This window comes from Mya arenaria, chromosome 4 (genome assembly GCF_026914265.1).
Source record: "Mya arenaria isolate MELC-2E11 chromosome 4, ASM2691426v1".
NCBI lineage: Eukaryota > Metazoa > Mollusca > Bivalvia > Myida > Myidae > Mya > Mya arenaria.
The window spans coordinates 4,736,502-4,753,764 of record NC_069125.1 but is presented as its reverse complement, the minus strand read 5'-3'; the positions used below and the strand labels follow the sequence as shown (position 1 = coordinate 4,753,764).

Sequence of the window (17,263 nt, the reverse complement as noted above, 5' to 3'; positions counted from 1 at the left end):
ACTGAAAGGTCAAGGTCAAAATCATATCTACTAACTACTTTTAATTTTTTATAGTTAATTCATAATTTTTTACAACACTATCGGCATGATAGTAGTGATTTCCTGATTATAGAAGCATTCTATATGCTGACTGGTCGCCATGTTTAGTCGTGACGTCATCCCTTCTAAACAATATGTCAGAAATATTTACTTATATCATCTTTTTGTTGAAGAAGCGGCATCACTGATTTTTAGGCCGTTGGCATATGCTTTAAGTTTGTATATTGTCTCTGGCAACATGTGTACCAAGTTTCATTTGAGTATCTTAATTTGTTTTCGAGTTATGGCCAAGTCTAAAAATTTACACAACAACGCTCACGACGACTCCAGGGCTTAGACAATTCATCGATAGACGACCTATCATATATGATGTGTACTAAAATTGCCAGCGATGACAGAACTCATACTAAGAGAAAGACTCGAATAGGGAGAAGACGGGTCCAAGAACCTTTGACAATCGGTCGGATATATAAACCAAAGTAAATATAAAAATACTCATTCCGATTGTATTTTATTCAAAGAATAGATATTTGTATAAGAATGTAGAATGTATATTGATAAACAGTAATATATGAAATCTAAATCTATAAACTGGATTGCAAGAAATAATAACAGAGACAAGTAATTGGCATAATATATATCAATAATAAATGTAATAATCACTTTGTGCTACACATGTATTTTAATAAGGTAGTAAGTGAATCGCTGGAGCTCGGTCCAGTATCAGAAATCACCGAAATCTCACGCTTATTGCCGATTGATAATCGGGCACTTTAAATTAAGGAAGTATACATTTGAAATTTAGCACTTAATGAATAAAACACATCTGCTGGAAGTTATAAAGCACTTGGTGTTAAAATTGAACAAATATCTTCGTCTAATTATTATCACACAATAATCTTTTTTTTGCGAATATGAACTATATACAACTCGCATGCATAGTGCTTGTAGTTACATTAGCATAGTTCATAAAAGGCAGAAAACCCTAATCTCATAGTGTTGATGAAGTCCAATATATCGTCTCAACACATGCATAACATACAATTTCAATTAAAAAATACATTTTCACAGAAACTTTTTAATAAACGTAAATAATTATTATTTAAGAGACATTGAACACCTTCAAAAAAGCAATTATGTACATGTACAAAGATTCAGAATACAATATGAACAGATCTGAGCGGAACAGAACCGTCCATCTAGCTAGATATAACACATTTCATACAGCAATTTGAATAAGAAGCACTTGTCTCAAGTATAACGTCCCTCGCCATTTAACCATGTCCAGCAAATGAATATGAAAAGTGGCGACATATTAATAAAGCAGAAACGTAAGCGTAGAAATACATTGTTAACATGGTGGTAACATGTTTCCAAAGCTTGCAATGTTGGTCAAAGCAGAAGCAATAACTAACTAATAGAATGGTTTTGTTAACAAAGTAGAGCTTTGAGGGAATCCGATGTAAAAATGCATTTATCCATTCGGAACTTCTCTGCCATTTTCCATCGATAACAACCTCTGAGTACATGGACGGTTTACAATCTCAGATTTTTTATATTTAACTACACTGCAAGTAGTTCGCGTAGTAATTTTACTACAATGCAAGTAGTTCGCTTAGTAAGTTCAATTAAACAGCTTGAGTTAGTGACTTTACTCTTGTGAATCTTAATGCAATGAAACTTTGGCAATCAATTTAAACTTAAATTTACAGAATACACGTAAAAACTCTACAATTATAATACTCTACTATTATTTAGAATTTTATGAACTACTTCTACTGATGTACCGGCATACACACGGGGTTGTTTTCGAAGGAAACACATTGTCCATCGGACACCTTAAGCGGAATTGTTCAAGAAAGGAAAAGGATGGAAAATAATCATTTATGGAAACTGTTTACAGTGAAGCATAAGAAGATAATCTGCTCTTTAAATAATGTAAGCTCATGCATTTTTTGCGTTTATAACAGCATTGTATATTTATTGCGCTGAAAAGAAGAACAAATAACAAGTCTCGTCAGTTTTTCTCAGTTTGTCAAGTGAGTAACTGAGAATTTTTTTTAAGAAAGTCATGGGATATGTTAACACTTTGCGAAACAAATTATTGATTATTTTTTGATATATTTTTAAATCGATTATTGAATTCTGCCCTTAGAGGCGAGTTTTTGCACGAAATAATCCACAACGACACCAATGCTTTAATACTTCTTCTAAAAAAGAGTGAGCTAAAATAATAAAAGGAACTTTAATTCAAAGGATTTAAAGAATATAAATTAATAATTTCAAGGCAAATATGTTTCAATTGCAATCTTAATTTGGTTAGTTTTAGTACAACTATACAAGTGAATTTGTATAAAAAGCATGTGCAATCTGCCTTCCCATATTCATTTATATATGTGAAATAACCAATCAAATTTGAAAAATTAGAAAGTTCGTGTACGAAAATTCCGAATATCGATTTTTTGAAGATCCAATCAGATTTGAGAACGATAATCACGTGGTCTTCGTCATACAGGGTACAAGTGTTCCTTTAGAGGGTTAGTGAATCTACAATTAGAAAATTAGATAGTCATTTTTATCAATTGTTTAGCAATAGCGGCTAGGATACGCTGTACTACAATGAAATGGTTGTTTTAAAATGAAAAAATCATACATGTATTTAAATCGTACGTTTTGGCAAAAAGTAAGTGTCTATTAATGCGAGTAAGTTTAAGTATGCGTAACTAGTGATTTACAATGTTAGGGCTGAAATGGAATGTTTTTAATTGAGAGCAATCCAGCCTTAAACATTTTTACTATTCGCTGACAATTTCATATAATTTAAGTACAAAACATGATGGTAACATTCCAACAATTTGAAGATATTAACTCACAGGTTGCGAAACACTTCATGTACGGGTATGTACAACGTGTGGGCTACTTTTTGTGTACTACGTCATCAAGGTATGTGTACATTGTACACGTTCAGAATGTATTATGCGATAGCACGATGAAAGTGATATTTGCAAGTGTCAGCGGGCTTACCAGTACAAGGTTGAAGAAAATTATCGTAAATCAGTTATTAGACCATACAAGTCCACGTACGCGTTGTGTTTCGCAACCTCATTGTTGATAAAAGTTCTAAAGTAAAAATGTCGTTTTTTAAATTTACAAGCAATTATAATCATGTTAATGCTATTCAATAATTGTTATGTTCATTTTCACAATTAATTGCATTCAACGTCCCAGTTTAGCTACTTACTGAGCCGCGTCGCTCGTTCATGCGGTAGGCACCTCCATACGTGTACGAGTTGGGTCCTCGGGATGTACGGAGCTCTTGGTGAATGCTTCGCCCGAATCCACGTTCGTTCATGAACTGATTCTCCTTGAATCGGAAGTCGCGTGGCTGCCCGTAGAGGCGGTAGGCCGCGCCGCCATCGCTTCCGTAGTCGACGCGTCTTGTTCTGTCATCGCCGACCTCAGATATCGCGTAGCGTCGCAGACCCCGTTGCGGCGAGGTCGATCGGACGACGTAAGATGATCTGACGTTCGCCGGCCTGTGTTGGTAGTGGTAGTTATACACCGACGGCTCCCGGCGCGTTTCGGATAAACCGTACGTCGTTCTCATTATGGGTTTCTCGACTATGACTCTCTGAGGTTCAGGCATTGGCGGGGCTGGCACATCCACATAGACGGGCTTCTCAATCACCACCGGTTTCGGGACTGGTGGCGGAGGGCGCTGGCGGATAACAGGTTTCTCTACAATGATACGCTGCGGCTCCTGTTTAGGCCATGGTGGTGGATCAATGTACACGATTTTCTCAATAATAATCGGCTTAGGAGGTGGTGGTGGTGGACCGCGGTCGCGTAGGACCGGTTTTTCGACAATGATCCTCTGCGGCTCCTGCTGCTGATACTTCGGGCCGTCAATATAAACAGTTTTTTCAATTATTATGGGCTTAGGTGCAGGTGGCGGCGGACCGGGATCTTTAATGATCGGCTTCTCAACGATGATTCTCTGCGCTTCCTGTTTGGGGTACGGCGGGCAATCGATGTACACAATCTTTTCCTCAATTTCCGGTGTTGGCGGTCTAGGCGCCGGTTTAGGTGGGTTGAACACGGGCTTTTCAACAACAATCCTATGCGCTTGTTGCTTTGGAAACTCCGGTGGGTCAATGTACACAGTTCTCTCCTCAATATCCGGCGGTGGTGGCGGCGGTGCAGGGCCAATGGGTCGTACAACTGGCCTATCAACTATAATCTTCTGCGGAGACTGGCGTGGCCACTCTGGTGCGTTAATGTAGACCAGATTCTCCTGAATAATTGGCGATGGAGGTGTGGGTGGTCTCGGATACTCCCTAACAATCGGTTTGTCCACAACAATTGTCTGCGCTTTCTGTTCTGGTGGCGGGGGTGGATCTATGTAACATGGTCGCTCAATTACAATAGGCTTAGGAGGATCCGGCCACTTCATTTCCTTGAAGATCGGTTTGTCGACGTAAATTGTCTGAGGCTCCATTGGGGGTGGTGTCGGTGGTTTGATCATGACAGGTCTTTCAATGATTCTGGGTTTGGGATATTCAATTGGTTTTTGAGGGACAACAACTGGTTTATCAACATAGATCGTCTGCTGCGGCGGCGGAGTAGGAGGGCGTTGTATTTCGGCGTCCGCCCTAACAATAACGGTCTCAGACTCGACGGCTGGCGGCGGCGTAGATGCCCGGTAGTCACCCGCCTTTATGTAGTACGTCGTCTGTCTGTCTCCATCTTCAACGACGTTGTCCGTATCGTATGAACGCGTAATAGTAGCGGTACGTCTCATGTCGAAGTCATCGTTACGTGTGACGTAGGTTTTGGAGTCGGCGTTGAACTGACGGGTGTCAAAGTCTTCCTGGTACATGTAGATTTTCTTAGTATCTTGCTTTCGGGCATGCGCAGACTGCGATACGCGCAATGTCTTGTCGAATTCAGTCGACTGGTCGATGAAAAATTTCATGGCGCCATTCGAGGTGTAGCCGCGTCTGTGAGCAGTATGAGCGGTCTGCGTAGCGTTTACTAGGTGCAGTGCATCCCGCGTTGAGTTGCATATGAACGCGTGGCATAGCAGTGATTCACTGGTGTCCCTGTGACTTCGCATCACCGTCGCGTAGATAGCTGGATGTTCCGAGTCCGGCTCATTCGCAGTGATGACGGAATGAACCGGAACAAACTTCATGTTCCCGGGGTCGCCGTGACTCTCAACACCGCGCACAGCTGCGCAGATAGATAATGTCGAGATCGGCAGTATAAATTCCGGCTTGATGTCATTCGAGTACTTGACGTGGAGAACGTCCGGCATAACCGTCACTGTGACGTCATATCCCGCGACGTCAGAAACGTTTCCTTGGTACCTAAAAGAAATAGTGTCAATCATTTGATGAACATGGCCAATATGATAGAAACTCATTTTAAAGAGAACATTTCATATATAAGAAGTGTTCCTAAAACGATCATATGATTATAAAACAATCAAGATAAACTAATGGCAAAAAAACCCCATACACTTGACACAAGACCACACGAGGACTACACTTGACACAAGACCACACGAGGACTAAGGCCTATAAACACTAACGACTAGACACAACGCTTCAAGACCACACGAGGACTAACGTCTAAAACAATAAAGACTTGACACAACGCTTCAAAACCACACCAGGACTAACGTCTAAAACACTAAACACTTGACACAACGCTTTAAGGCCACACGAGGACTAACGTCTAAAACACTAAACACTTGACACAACGCTTTAAGGCCACACGAGGACTAAAGTCTAAAACACTAAACACTTGACACAACGCTTTAAGGCCACACGAGGACTAACGTCTAAAACACTAAACACTTGACACAACGCTTTAAGGCCACACGAGGACTAACGTCTAAAACACTAAACACTTGACACAACGCTTTAAGGCCACACGAGGACTAACGTCTAAAACACTAAACACTTGACACAACGCTTCAAGGCCACACGAGGACTAACGTCTAAAACACTAAACACTTGACACAACGCTTTAAGGCCACACGAGGACTTAAGTCTAAAACACTAAACACTTGACACAACGCTTTAAGGCCACACGAGGACTAAAGTCTAAAACACTAAACACTTGACACAACGCTTCAAGGCCACAAGAGGACTAACGTCTAAAACACTAAACACTTGACACAACGCTTTAAGGCCACACGAGGACTAAAGTCTAAAACACTAAACACTTGACACAACGCTTTAAGGCCACACGAGGACTAAAGTCTAAAACACTAAACACTTGGCACAACGCTTCAAGGCCACACGAGGATTAAAGTCTAAAACACTAAACACTTGGCACAACGCTTCAAGGCAACACGAGGACTAACGTCTTAAACACTAAAGACTTGACACAACGCTTCAAGGCCACAAGAGGACTAACGTCTAAAACACCAAAGACTTGACACAACGCTTCAAGACCACAAGAGGACTAACGTCTAAAACACCAAAGACTTGACACAACGCTTCAAGACCACACCAGGACTAACGTCTAAAACACTAAACACTTGACACAACGCGTCAAGGCCACACGAGGACTAAAGTCTAAAACACTAAACACTTGACACAACGCTTCAAGGCCAAACGAGGACTAACGTCTAAAACACGAAAGACTTGACACAACGCTTCAAGGCCACACGAGGACTAACGTCTTAAACACTAAACACTTGACACAACGCTTCAAGGCCACACGAGGACTAACGTCTTAAATACTAAAGACTTGACACAACGCTTCAAGACCACACGAGGACTAAGGCCTATAAACACTAACGACTTGACACAACGCTTCAAGGCCACACGAAAGACTTGACACAACGCTTCAAGACCACACGAGGACTAACGTCTAAAACACTAAACACTTGACACAACGCCTCAATACAACACGAGAACTAACGTCTAAAACACTAGAGACTTGACACAACGCTTCAAGACCACACGAGGACTAACGTCTAAAACACGAAAGACTTGACACAACGCTTCAAGGCCACACGAGGACTAACGTCTAAAACACTAAAGACTTGACACAACGATTCAATGCCACACGAGGACTAACGTCTAAAACACAAACGACTTGACACAACGCTTCAAGACCACACGAGGATTAACTTCTAAAACACTAGAGACTTGACACAACGCTTCAAGGCCACACGAGGTCTAACGTCTAAAACACGAACGACTTGACACAACGCTTCAAGGCCACACGAGGACTAACGTCTAAAACACCAAAGACTTGACACAACACTTCAAGACCACACGAGGACTAACGTCTAAAACACCAAAGACTTGACACAACACTTCAAGACCACACGAGGACTAACGTCTAAAACACGAGACTTGACACAACGCTTCAAGGCCACACGAGGACTAACGTCTAAAACACGCACGACTTGACAACGCTTCAAGGCCAAACGAGGACTAACGTCTAAAACACGAAATACTTGACACAACGCTTCAAGGCCACACGAGGACTAAGGCCATAAAACACTAAAGACTTGACACAACGCTTCAAGGCCACACGAGGACTAAGGCCATAAAACACTGAAGACTTGACACAAGACTACAAGAAAAATAGAGAACCAAGGCCATATATACACACCAAACACGAGAAAGAAACCGCTACCGTACAACACCAGGTACCAGGAATGGCTCGAAACATCTTAAGTCCCTTACCTATATCAGGAGTTATTGGACTTCAAATGGAAATTATCTTAATGTTTTACTGAGAAAAATCAAAGTGAGAATTTTGGCTTAATGGAACAACCAGTAACCCGAAGAAGTTGGTAACTTGGTCTTATCGACAATTAAGACGCATTAATTTACATTATCATGTTGTTTTAGTAGAGAAAGTTTTAATGCTTTATGGTTGGAACTACATAGACTGTGATGAAGGCAAATAATTGTATTCCTTCAAACTGGTTCCTATTCACATACCCTGCAATAAGTTAATGTTCAAGGGAAGTATCTTTACAATCGAGGTATATATTGAATAGTTTACATGCATTGCATCATTTTATTACGTATGCGTAACTTTAATTTTCTTTTGTACACACAAGGAATGTTGAAAAGACGCTTACTACGTATTGAAAGATACCTGATTTTTTTAATATTTGAAAATGTTTACAATTACGAACAAAATCTTGAATCGGCATTTTTCCTCAAAGTAATATCAAACTTAAGTTCAAATATTATGTAAACATGTCGCTTGAGGGTACGTCTTTTAGACATTCGATATCACTTGCGCTAGACAAGTACACTGCAACAATACTAAAGCAGCTTGTCCTGAAAGTAAAACTGACCTTGTATGAGATTATAAGTATCTTCCATGGCCGAGAGTGTAAGATAGGTTCATTCCGACCCGAGCGTAGGGTGTTTACCGAGTTTCCGCAAAACACCCTGCGCGAGGGTCGGGATGAACCTATCTTACATGAGCAGCTATGGTAGATGCTTTTTCTCCCACCCCAGTTTAACAAAATTAAGTAAAAATGTATTTTTTGCTGGAACTCTTTTGTGCTTAGTGAAAATAATTGCGTATGGATATGCGACAATTTGTGGTTGTCATGGATATGCGCGCAGTAATTTAGATTATGTTAATAGTCAAATCGGTCTTTAAATAATTAAGGAGAGTGAAGCATTATTTCTTAAAAGGTGCGTGAAAACTGTTTAATGGTGACATTTGAAGCGAGAAATATAGATAATACTAGGTTAGTGCCGTGGATGGAGGAAGTTTATCTGGCAAGGCGGAGGAATTTATCGTGTGAGCCGAAGGCGAACCCAATAAAATCCGCAGTAAAGTAATCCTGTTACTTTGTTTAATCAAACACTATAAATAACCTTAAATTATTAAGTATCTTTAAAAGTAAGGGAGGGGGCAACTGATTTTTCCCTGTTGACGTCATCACACTCGGTATCCATGTTTAAATCTCCTCCATAATAGTTCTCAAAACTGTTCAACTTTTGTCAATACGTTCATATTCAAAGTCATTGCATTTTAATACGTCAATATCAATTCAAAACATAAAAAAATGCATAAAGCATGGACCAGTCTCCAAACATTATGTAATGATGTAACAATTATTCCGCAAGTCACAGAGTACAGTACACAGGTCATGATTCAAGATCACGAGTGTGAAAACAATCGCCACATATTAAATGGATTTAATTCATGTTGATAGTGTTGGATGTTCAGAACAGCACCGGCAAAGAGATCATTCATTTCTGCTGTAAGTGAGATTTTGTCATTCACCACAGAAATGGAATAAACTATCGACGAGTATCGTTGAATGCTGTTTCAGTTTCCAGCATTTGCGGATAGGGTAAGATTTTCACATCACATGTAGATTTTCAGGTCGATTGTTTTGCCAGTGTCATTTTTAAGCATAATGATGGAACTTTATGGGCGAGTGATTGTTGAGGTCGGCTGTTGGAGGTCTATTGATAAGATGCCGAAACAGTATTTATGCTTTTCCTCTGACATTGCAGAATATTGACAAGAAGTTCGTTTTCGCGGTCACATGACCACCTGACTGTAGATAAACATCACGTGGTCTACTATCTTTAGTAAACTTAAAATTTACACGGCACCTTGTTATTGGATCGATTTGTATGCAAGTGGCAGGATAAAATTAATTAGTGTTCTAAATATTGCCACATGACAAGATTTATATGATGCTACAGACGACAGTCTTCATCAAGGGAGGTAATTACAATGTGGTGACCATTAAAAAGAAGTTCCATACGGGCATTTTATCTTCGCCCGTGGGCTAGATAAGATTTTCTAGCTTGGTAAATTATTGAATCTACTTATCTGAGGTGGGAGAAAACTGCTTCTGGAGACATTGAACTTTTATGAGATAACTACTTTCGGTGACACTGCCCTTCTATCAAAATACGTGTTTCGGTGACATTGACCTTGTATGAGAATACTACTTTTCAGTGACACTGTACTTGCATAAGATAACTACTTTCGTTGACACTGTACTTGCATAAGATAACTACTTTCGTCGACACTGTACTTGCATAAGATAACTACTTTCGGTGACATTTACCATGTATGAGAAAACTACTTTCGGTGAAATTGAACTTATAGAGATAACTACTTTTGGTGCCATTGACTTTATATGAGATAACTTCTTCTGGCGACATTGATCTTGCATAAGATATACACTTGTTGTGACATTGAAGTTGCATGAGATAACTACTTTTGGCGTCATTGACTTTGTATGAGATGGTGGCATAAGTCTTGCATGAGATGACTACTTTTGGTGGCATAAGTCTTGCATGAGATAACTACTTTTGGTGGCATAAGTCTTGCATGAGATAACTACTTTTGGTGGCATAAGTCTTGCATGAGATAACTACTTTTGGTGGCATAAGTCTTGCATGCGATAACTACTTTGTTGACTCTGACCTTACACGCATGAGGTACGTTCGGTGACGCTGACCTTGAATGCAAAATCTACTTTTAGTGACATTGAACTTGTATGGGAGAATACTTTTAGTGACATTGAACATGCTTGCCTATTATTTATAAATGCGTATTGCACCGCTAAAGTTTTTGGCAGAATTTGAAAAGAAAGAAAAAACAGCGTATAAGAGATTGGCTTTTGCTCATGGAACTTTCTGAAGCCCAAAATCCACAATAAACAAACAATGAAAAGTAAATTAACTCAGGATACACTTACAAGAACGACAGTGAAGAGGGCAATGAGCCTACGACGATGACTAAAGTCATCAAGTGTTCTACAAGCTACTAGGCAACAACTAAGAGTTTCTGAGAAACGAACTAACAACACTCTTAACACATTTCTAGAGTACATTTTCTCACATGTTCCTGAAAGGGTCTTGCAGGGCCTTCATCACTATCCTTTCTAACGGGCCTCTCATCGCCGGTTTAGAACACCTTACACTGGTACATTTTTAATATAAGAGAGGTCGCGAAATATTACCGGTACTTGAACTTGTAACTAAACTTACATGTAAAAGTTGCAGTTGAGTTTAAAAAATAGTTTTTCTTTAAACTTGTACTAGTTGATACTTTCATTTACCACTTTCCCTGAGCTATCGTTCATGTCATTCTATACCTATCCAATGTACACATAACTTGATGACGTAGTGCACGAAAAGTAAGCCAAAGATACATGTACACGTACAAGTAGCGTTTTGCAAACTCTCTTTGAAATAGTCAAAACTCGGTATGTCGAAATCGTTAGGACATCGTAAAAATATATATGTAACGAAATTCGATATATATCTGAATAATAATACTGATCTGAATGAACCCAATATATTCGAAGTTCGACATAACCGGAACATCGAGATAACAGATTTCGACATAGCTTCAATTAACAAGAACTACTCACTTGTCCCTGAGCGGTCCTTGAAGGGCCTCAACGCCTTTCTTGTCCTCGGCAGGCTTCTCGCTGCCGATGTAGAACGCCTTGCACGAGTACATCACGTTCCCTTTCACCACAACCATCTTGGTGAAGTCCAATGCTCACCTGAAATAACAAATTTAACAATTAATGGATCGGTTGAATATTTTGGGATCATCTTTAAGTCTTTTGGAAGTCACGTGCTATTTTGGCGCAATCAATGAACGTTCAGTGTCGTTTTAATTATTTCTTTACGCTTGTCATTCGATCGCGGTTGTAAATGAGACATATAAGACATGTTTGCGTCATTTGATGTACGTTGCGACAAGAGTGTGTGTGTGGGGGGGGGGGGGGGGTGAATCGATAACGGAAATGGAGATAAAATGTGTACTAGTATTTGTAGTGTGTGGTCAGTATTATAACTGGATTGTCGGAGTTAGTGTCTCGGCCCTTCTTCATTGAAAGTTTGTTTAAATCATGAAATCCATTTTGCATGATTTAGCGGATTGCTGTTTTACGTGTACGATTTTAGCAATGTATACAGACTTTTGAGAGGGGGCTATAACACATGGAACGTTTGGAGAGTGAAAAATATTTTAAAGAGAGACTGACTCATTCAAACCTTCCTTCTAGATAATGTCTGAAAACATTTTCTTTATCCAACATGTTACTTCGTCATTCGTACTGTTCATCGAGATAGGCTTGCTATTTTAAAACAATTCACCTAATATCCCTTGAAGCAATACAGTTTGATGTGTGTAAGGAAAATATTTTTTAAAATTAGGATTTTCATCTCTTTATCGAAACAAACGATCACCCTGTAGGCTTTAGTTAAGTAAATATTGAGAAAGTTTCGGATATTTCAGACATATTAATAACCACAATGACTGGTTCATTTATTCATTTTGAAATTGTTATATGCGTTTGAAATGCAATGCAGTACATATATATGCTTTTCTGTGGTTAATAGAGACTTATCAGTGAAATAAAATTGATATTTCTCACTGTTTTGAAATTTTAGCCCGCTCTCATTTCAAAGATAAGCGTTAGCGCGCACAGGGCTGGGACACAATTGTTAAATGACGTCAACTCCAAAATGACGTACGTGCAAAACATTTTCTCGTGCGATTAAGGGGCATAACTCGACCAGTGTTATAACCAGAGTCATGACACTTGTTGGACAACACCAATAGGTGACCTTGAGCAGATTTGTGATTTTAGACTATGAGTACGAACAGTATCAAGTCTTAGTTAAGTCTCAAGTGGCAACACGACAAATCTTTATTCCATTGTAACTATCCTTTTAGTTGAGTATTGATGATGAAATTTGCTAAATTTCATAACTAATTAAAATTGTTCAAATATTTAGATTTTTTTGTAAAACGAATGGACTAAGGATTATTATGTTTGGTAATTTGTTAAAGGTGCTTTTCTTGATCTGTGCTCGGACTTGAGACTGTTCGTGACCATGACCCCCGGGGAGTGAGCTTGAACGTCATGATCATAGTTTGTCGTATGTTAATACTGGTTGAAATCGGTAACTAATTCCTATTGGAAAATCGACCAGCTTCCAATTAGTGAATAGGAAATACATTCGAGCAGTAGAGGGCTAATCGATGACACAGTTAGAAATGCAATCTACGATATATCAAGGCATGATCGTATTTGAAAGCTACAAACCATAAGATACCATTTGGGTCAAAAGTTGCTTAAAGCCTAATATTTATCTTATTAAGAGGTGCATCTGTTTAGGTGAATGCAGAACCTCTGGTTTTGAGATAGAAGTGCATCTCTAAATATCGAGTTGCAGTTATATTTATACAATACTGGTGTACCTTTAATCAAATAAAGAGCTACATCAATAATATGTATATGGTTAAAAACAGAGTTAGGTGTGCATCGCTAAACATAGAGCTGTCCTTCTACTGAATAAGATAGGTGTGCAACTTTTATTTATAGAAGCGCACCTCTGTTTATACTTTAATTTACATCTATCTTTACGGCAATTTTGACCTAAAAAGAACGTCATCAGGGGCGGGACCCGGATTTGGTGTGGGGGGGCGTAAATTAGGGGCGTAGCCTTTTGACTTACGCCCCTACCTCAGAACCGAAATATATTTAGTTAAAAGCGTTGGCATGGGGTTGGTGGTACTCTCCCAAAAAAATGTTTAACTAGTAGTACTCTTTTTCCTCTATATTGAAATAAAAAGTACACTTGAACGATTAAAGGGGGCGCTGGGTGCCCCTGCCCCTGGACCCGCTAGTGGTATCATTTCGTGATAAAAGTAACATTTCTCGAATGAAATGGATAGTGATGGCTCTTAACGTGTGTGACGACCTTACAGCCAAATAAGACCGTTCCGAAACAAGACGTACCAAAAGGTCGTAGGTTCGATATATATAGCTGCCTGGCGTCCAAATTTATTTACCTATTCCTTAAGATGCACTCTTACTCCCAAAAAATATTTACTACTATTAATACAATTGTTTTGATATACCCAAAAGGATGAATAAATGTCGAAAACAATGGTTCTTATGAAGGATATCCAGTTTAATTTGAAAGAAAGGCACAGAAAACATGGCATTTCTACCTTATGAGACTAAAGTGGATCACAGTAAATCTTTTAACACTCACCAATTAGTTAATATTGTTGCGTTTTCAACTATTAAATACACTTACAATCTTGTTATCAGTAATTAATATGTTCCATAAATGCATTATTGTGTAAGTAGTTAAAGGTGTATCACTCAAAATGTATGTTTTTTATACATATGTATGTATTGATTTTGAATAAGAGTGTCACTTTATAATATAATTTGGATGCTAACGAATCTGATTGTGACTGAGATATTGTCAACTTTATTTTAAATACTATTTAAATATAGTCCTATAGTCCTTTAAACTGCCTTTAAGCTCTTTTTTCAATCCATATTTAAATTAAAATTTGGCAACATGAACTGAAACCGTTTCGTATGGAATAGCCTTACACATATGTAAACTAAAAAGTAAATATTATTTCAATAATCTTATTTAGAAAAAATATCAATTTCGGAGCTGTCTTGTATATGGTGGATTCTTCTTAGGATAATATATAGTTTCGCTTCACTTAAATAATATATTGGGTTGAATTAATCGCTCTCACTAGCTTGACCCGATCGACATTCATACTTGAACAATTTGCAAAGCAACTGCCTTATTAATCCTTCCTAAAATGTTATTACAATCGAACCCATGTTGCTACATTGAATACACTGAAAACACTTTAGAAAATGTTTCTTTACAATGATCCTTGGTCATTTATTTATAACAAATAGGTCACTACAATATATAAAATAAATATACATGCTTCGTGAATTAAATGAATCATGTTTTAGGAACCAATCAAAATATTCAATAATTTTCGAAATACCTGTATTTGACTTTCTTTTCTTTAAACGTCCATTTCGTCTTGCATTCATTTTATTTTGAACAATTTCAGAGCATGTGTGAATTTAAAGGGTACTTTTAAATGACCGTATGTTTTGTTACGTCTATTTTACTGTATATGAATTGTATTTTTTTCTTAATTTAAACATTATCAATGCTAAATAATGAATGGCTCTTTGGCTTAATAACATTCATTTGTAAAATACAGTTTAATGTAATTTGAATACGAAATACGATTATTATAGATTTCTTTTCATTTCGAATGAATTACATTCCGTGAAACTCGTTTAACTGCTGTTGAAATTTGCTAAAGCTAAAGGAATAATAGAGCCGAGGCCAGGGTCTATAATTACGAACAGTCTCAAGTCTGAGTCTAGACTCGGAATAAACACTTTAAAAAAATACAATGAATCACCTTTATTACGTTGGGTAACAAAAATGAGTGTCATTTCTTGCACCATTTTATATAGCTATAACATTCAGCAAATTTCACAATAAAAAGAAGGAAAGTTACAATGAAAGGAACATATGCAGTTTCGACAGTGAGTTTGAACTCAGACTTGAGGCTTTTCGTAATCGCGTTCCTTGCCGAACCATTTTTTTTTTTAAACGGTTAGAGCACTACAGTTTGAAAAAAAATGAATGTTTATGTTCATTTCTTGATACAAGTATATAGTATAAAGCAAGGTGTTATATATAGTTTTGGTTCACTTATGAAGCATAGCACTGAATCGTTGTGATCAAAAGCAATTATCTGATATGTATAAAGAAATACAAAAGAGGTTTATTATCATGAAAACTGGTAAATGTATAGGAAATTACAGGTCATCAGTTCAATTGAAACATATACATAAATTGCTCTTCTTAAGCACTATGGTAGTCCATCTGTGTCCACATTTGTATGTCACGGCTAATTTTGCAGTCGCAATAAAAAAACACGTTAAAGCCTGGCGCAGAAAGGCGAAGATTCAACATTCTTAGCGTTCGAAATTATATGTTGTTCAATCGGATGGTAGTGTTTTCCAGATCTGCCGTAAACTATTTTGGTAAATCAGCTGTCATATGTTATTGATTTTAATCAGGTGAAGCGACATATACAAACAAAGAATTGATCATAAGACAAATTATAACCGTGAAAACTAAACATGATTTTGATTTGATTTTGTTTTATTATTTTGTTCTTTAAAATTGTTCTTTGTATTATACTTCAGTCAAATAATAAACTGATGGACGACTGCAATGTGTGAGCATCAGATATCAGATACTTTAAACGGAGACGCCCGTAAAATGCAATATTGCCAACCATTCTATTTCAGTAAAATGCAGACAAAACACACATGCGTTACGGCATTTGCATACGTTTTTTTATAATTCATTTGTCGCCTGCATCCAAAAAAGAAACATTCTCAAGTAGTTAATTTGAATAACAAAATATCTACAATAAACAAGTTCTACAATTAACAAGCATTTCAAGCCTGCTCTTAATATTGACACACTTACCAATAACAGGCGATGACAAAAGCTATACTCCAAATTGTATCAATGATCGGTTATTATTCAAATAATGACCAATGGTCAGTGAATTATTCAAATATGTTAATCCGCTTTTACGATTTTCCTGATTTAAATCAATATGGCTTTATTGATAACACTTTAATATACTATCGAACTACATAACTGGTTACACTCAAACAGGCAGTGAATCTTAAACAGATGGAATTGTAAATAGTATTATTATACAAATTCAAGCAAACATCAGAAAATACTGAAGTATGTTAATCCTTTGAAATATGTTTTCAGCGGCAAATAAATAAAAGTGTGCACGTACTTACCCCAAAATAAATCAATCTTTACTTTGTCGTCTGCTCGCGCGTCCACAGATTTCTCTTTTAGCGCCAGCAAATTCCTCGAAATACCAAACGACTTTGTGAAGAATTGTCGTCTGGGTATTTTCTTACGCCATCTTGGATGACAACACCAACTATCAACTCCTGCGCAAGTTCAGTGTATATTCTTCTTGTCTTTCTATGCACCAGTACCCCGTTCCGCTCTATTCACTTGGTGAATAAAATTGATAAACACCCACTTTTACCGAGGTGAAATAATATAACCGGTTCTCGTCCTTCGTCTGCTTTTCACACGACAATAAGCTTAACTATTAATAATGATCAGGACAATTTGCAATTGGATTTGTTAACATGTACATGAGGATCAAGCATATATCTGTGTCTGATAACTACGTCTATGCGCTGACCATGAAAATATTTGTTTTCGATTAGCATGTGTGTTACACTAGAGGTCGCCGAGGAATGTTTCTTTAATCATCTTCTGAAATACGGCCTAACAAAAGATTAGATGGTATTTTTTGATAAAGAAAAATAATT

The 17,263-nt window shown here is 37.7% G+C and overlaps 1 protein-coding gene across 2 annotated transcripts; it reads right to left on the bottom strand.

Moving 5' to 3' along the window:
* Positions 1-531: 531 nt before the first annotated feature.
* On the bottom strand, positions 532-16,929 carry LOC128232231 (proteoglycan 4-like). 2 transcript variants are annotated; one of them, XM_052945672.1, is made up of 4 exons: positions 16,712-16,929; positions 11,441-11,578; positions 3,281-5,408; positions 532-2,586 (listed from the first exon to the last, which is right to left on the bottom strand). In XM_052945672.1, the coding sequence occupies exons 2-4, from the start codon at positions 11,554-11,556 to the stop codon at positions 2,578-2,580; spliced, it is 2,253 nt and encodes a 750-aa protein (XP_052801632.1). In that variant the 5' UTR covers positions 11,557-11,578; positions 16,712-16,929; the 3' UTR covers positions 532-2,577. The 2 variants fall into 2 exon arrangements, with proteins under 2 accessions (XP_052801632.1, XP_052801631.1); XM_052945671.1 differs by having other exon boundaries at positions 532-5,408.
* Between the last annotated feature and the right edge of the window lie 334 nt (positions 16,930-17,263).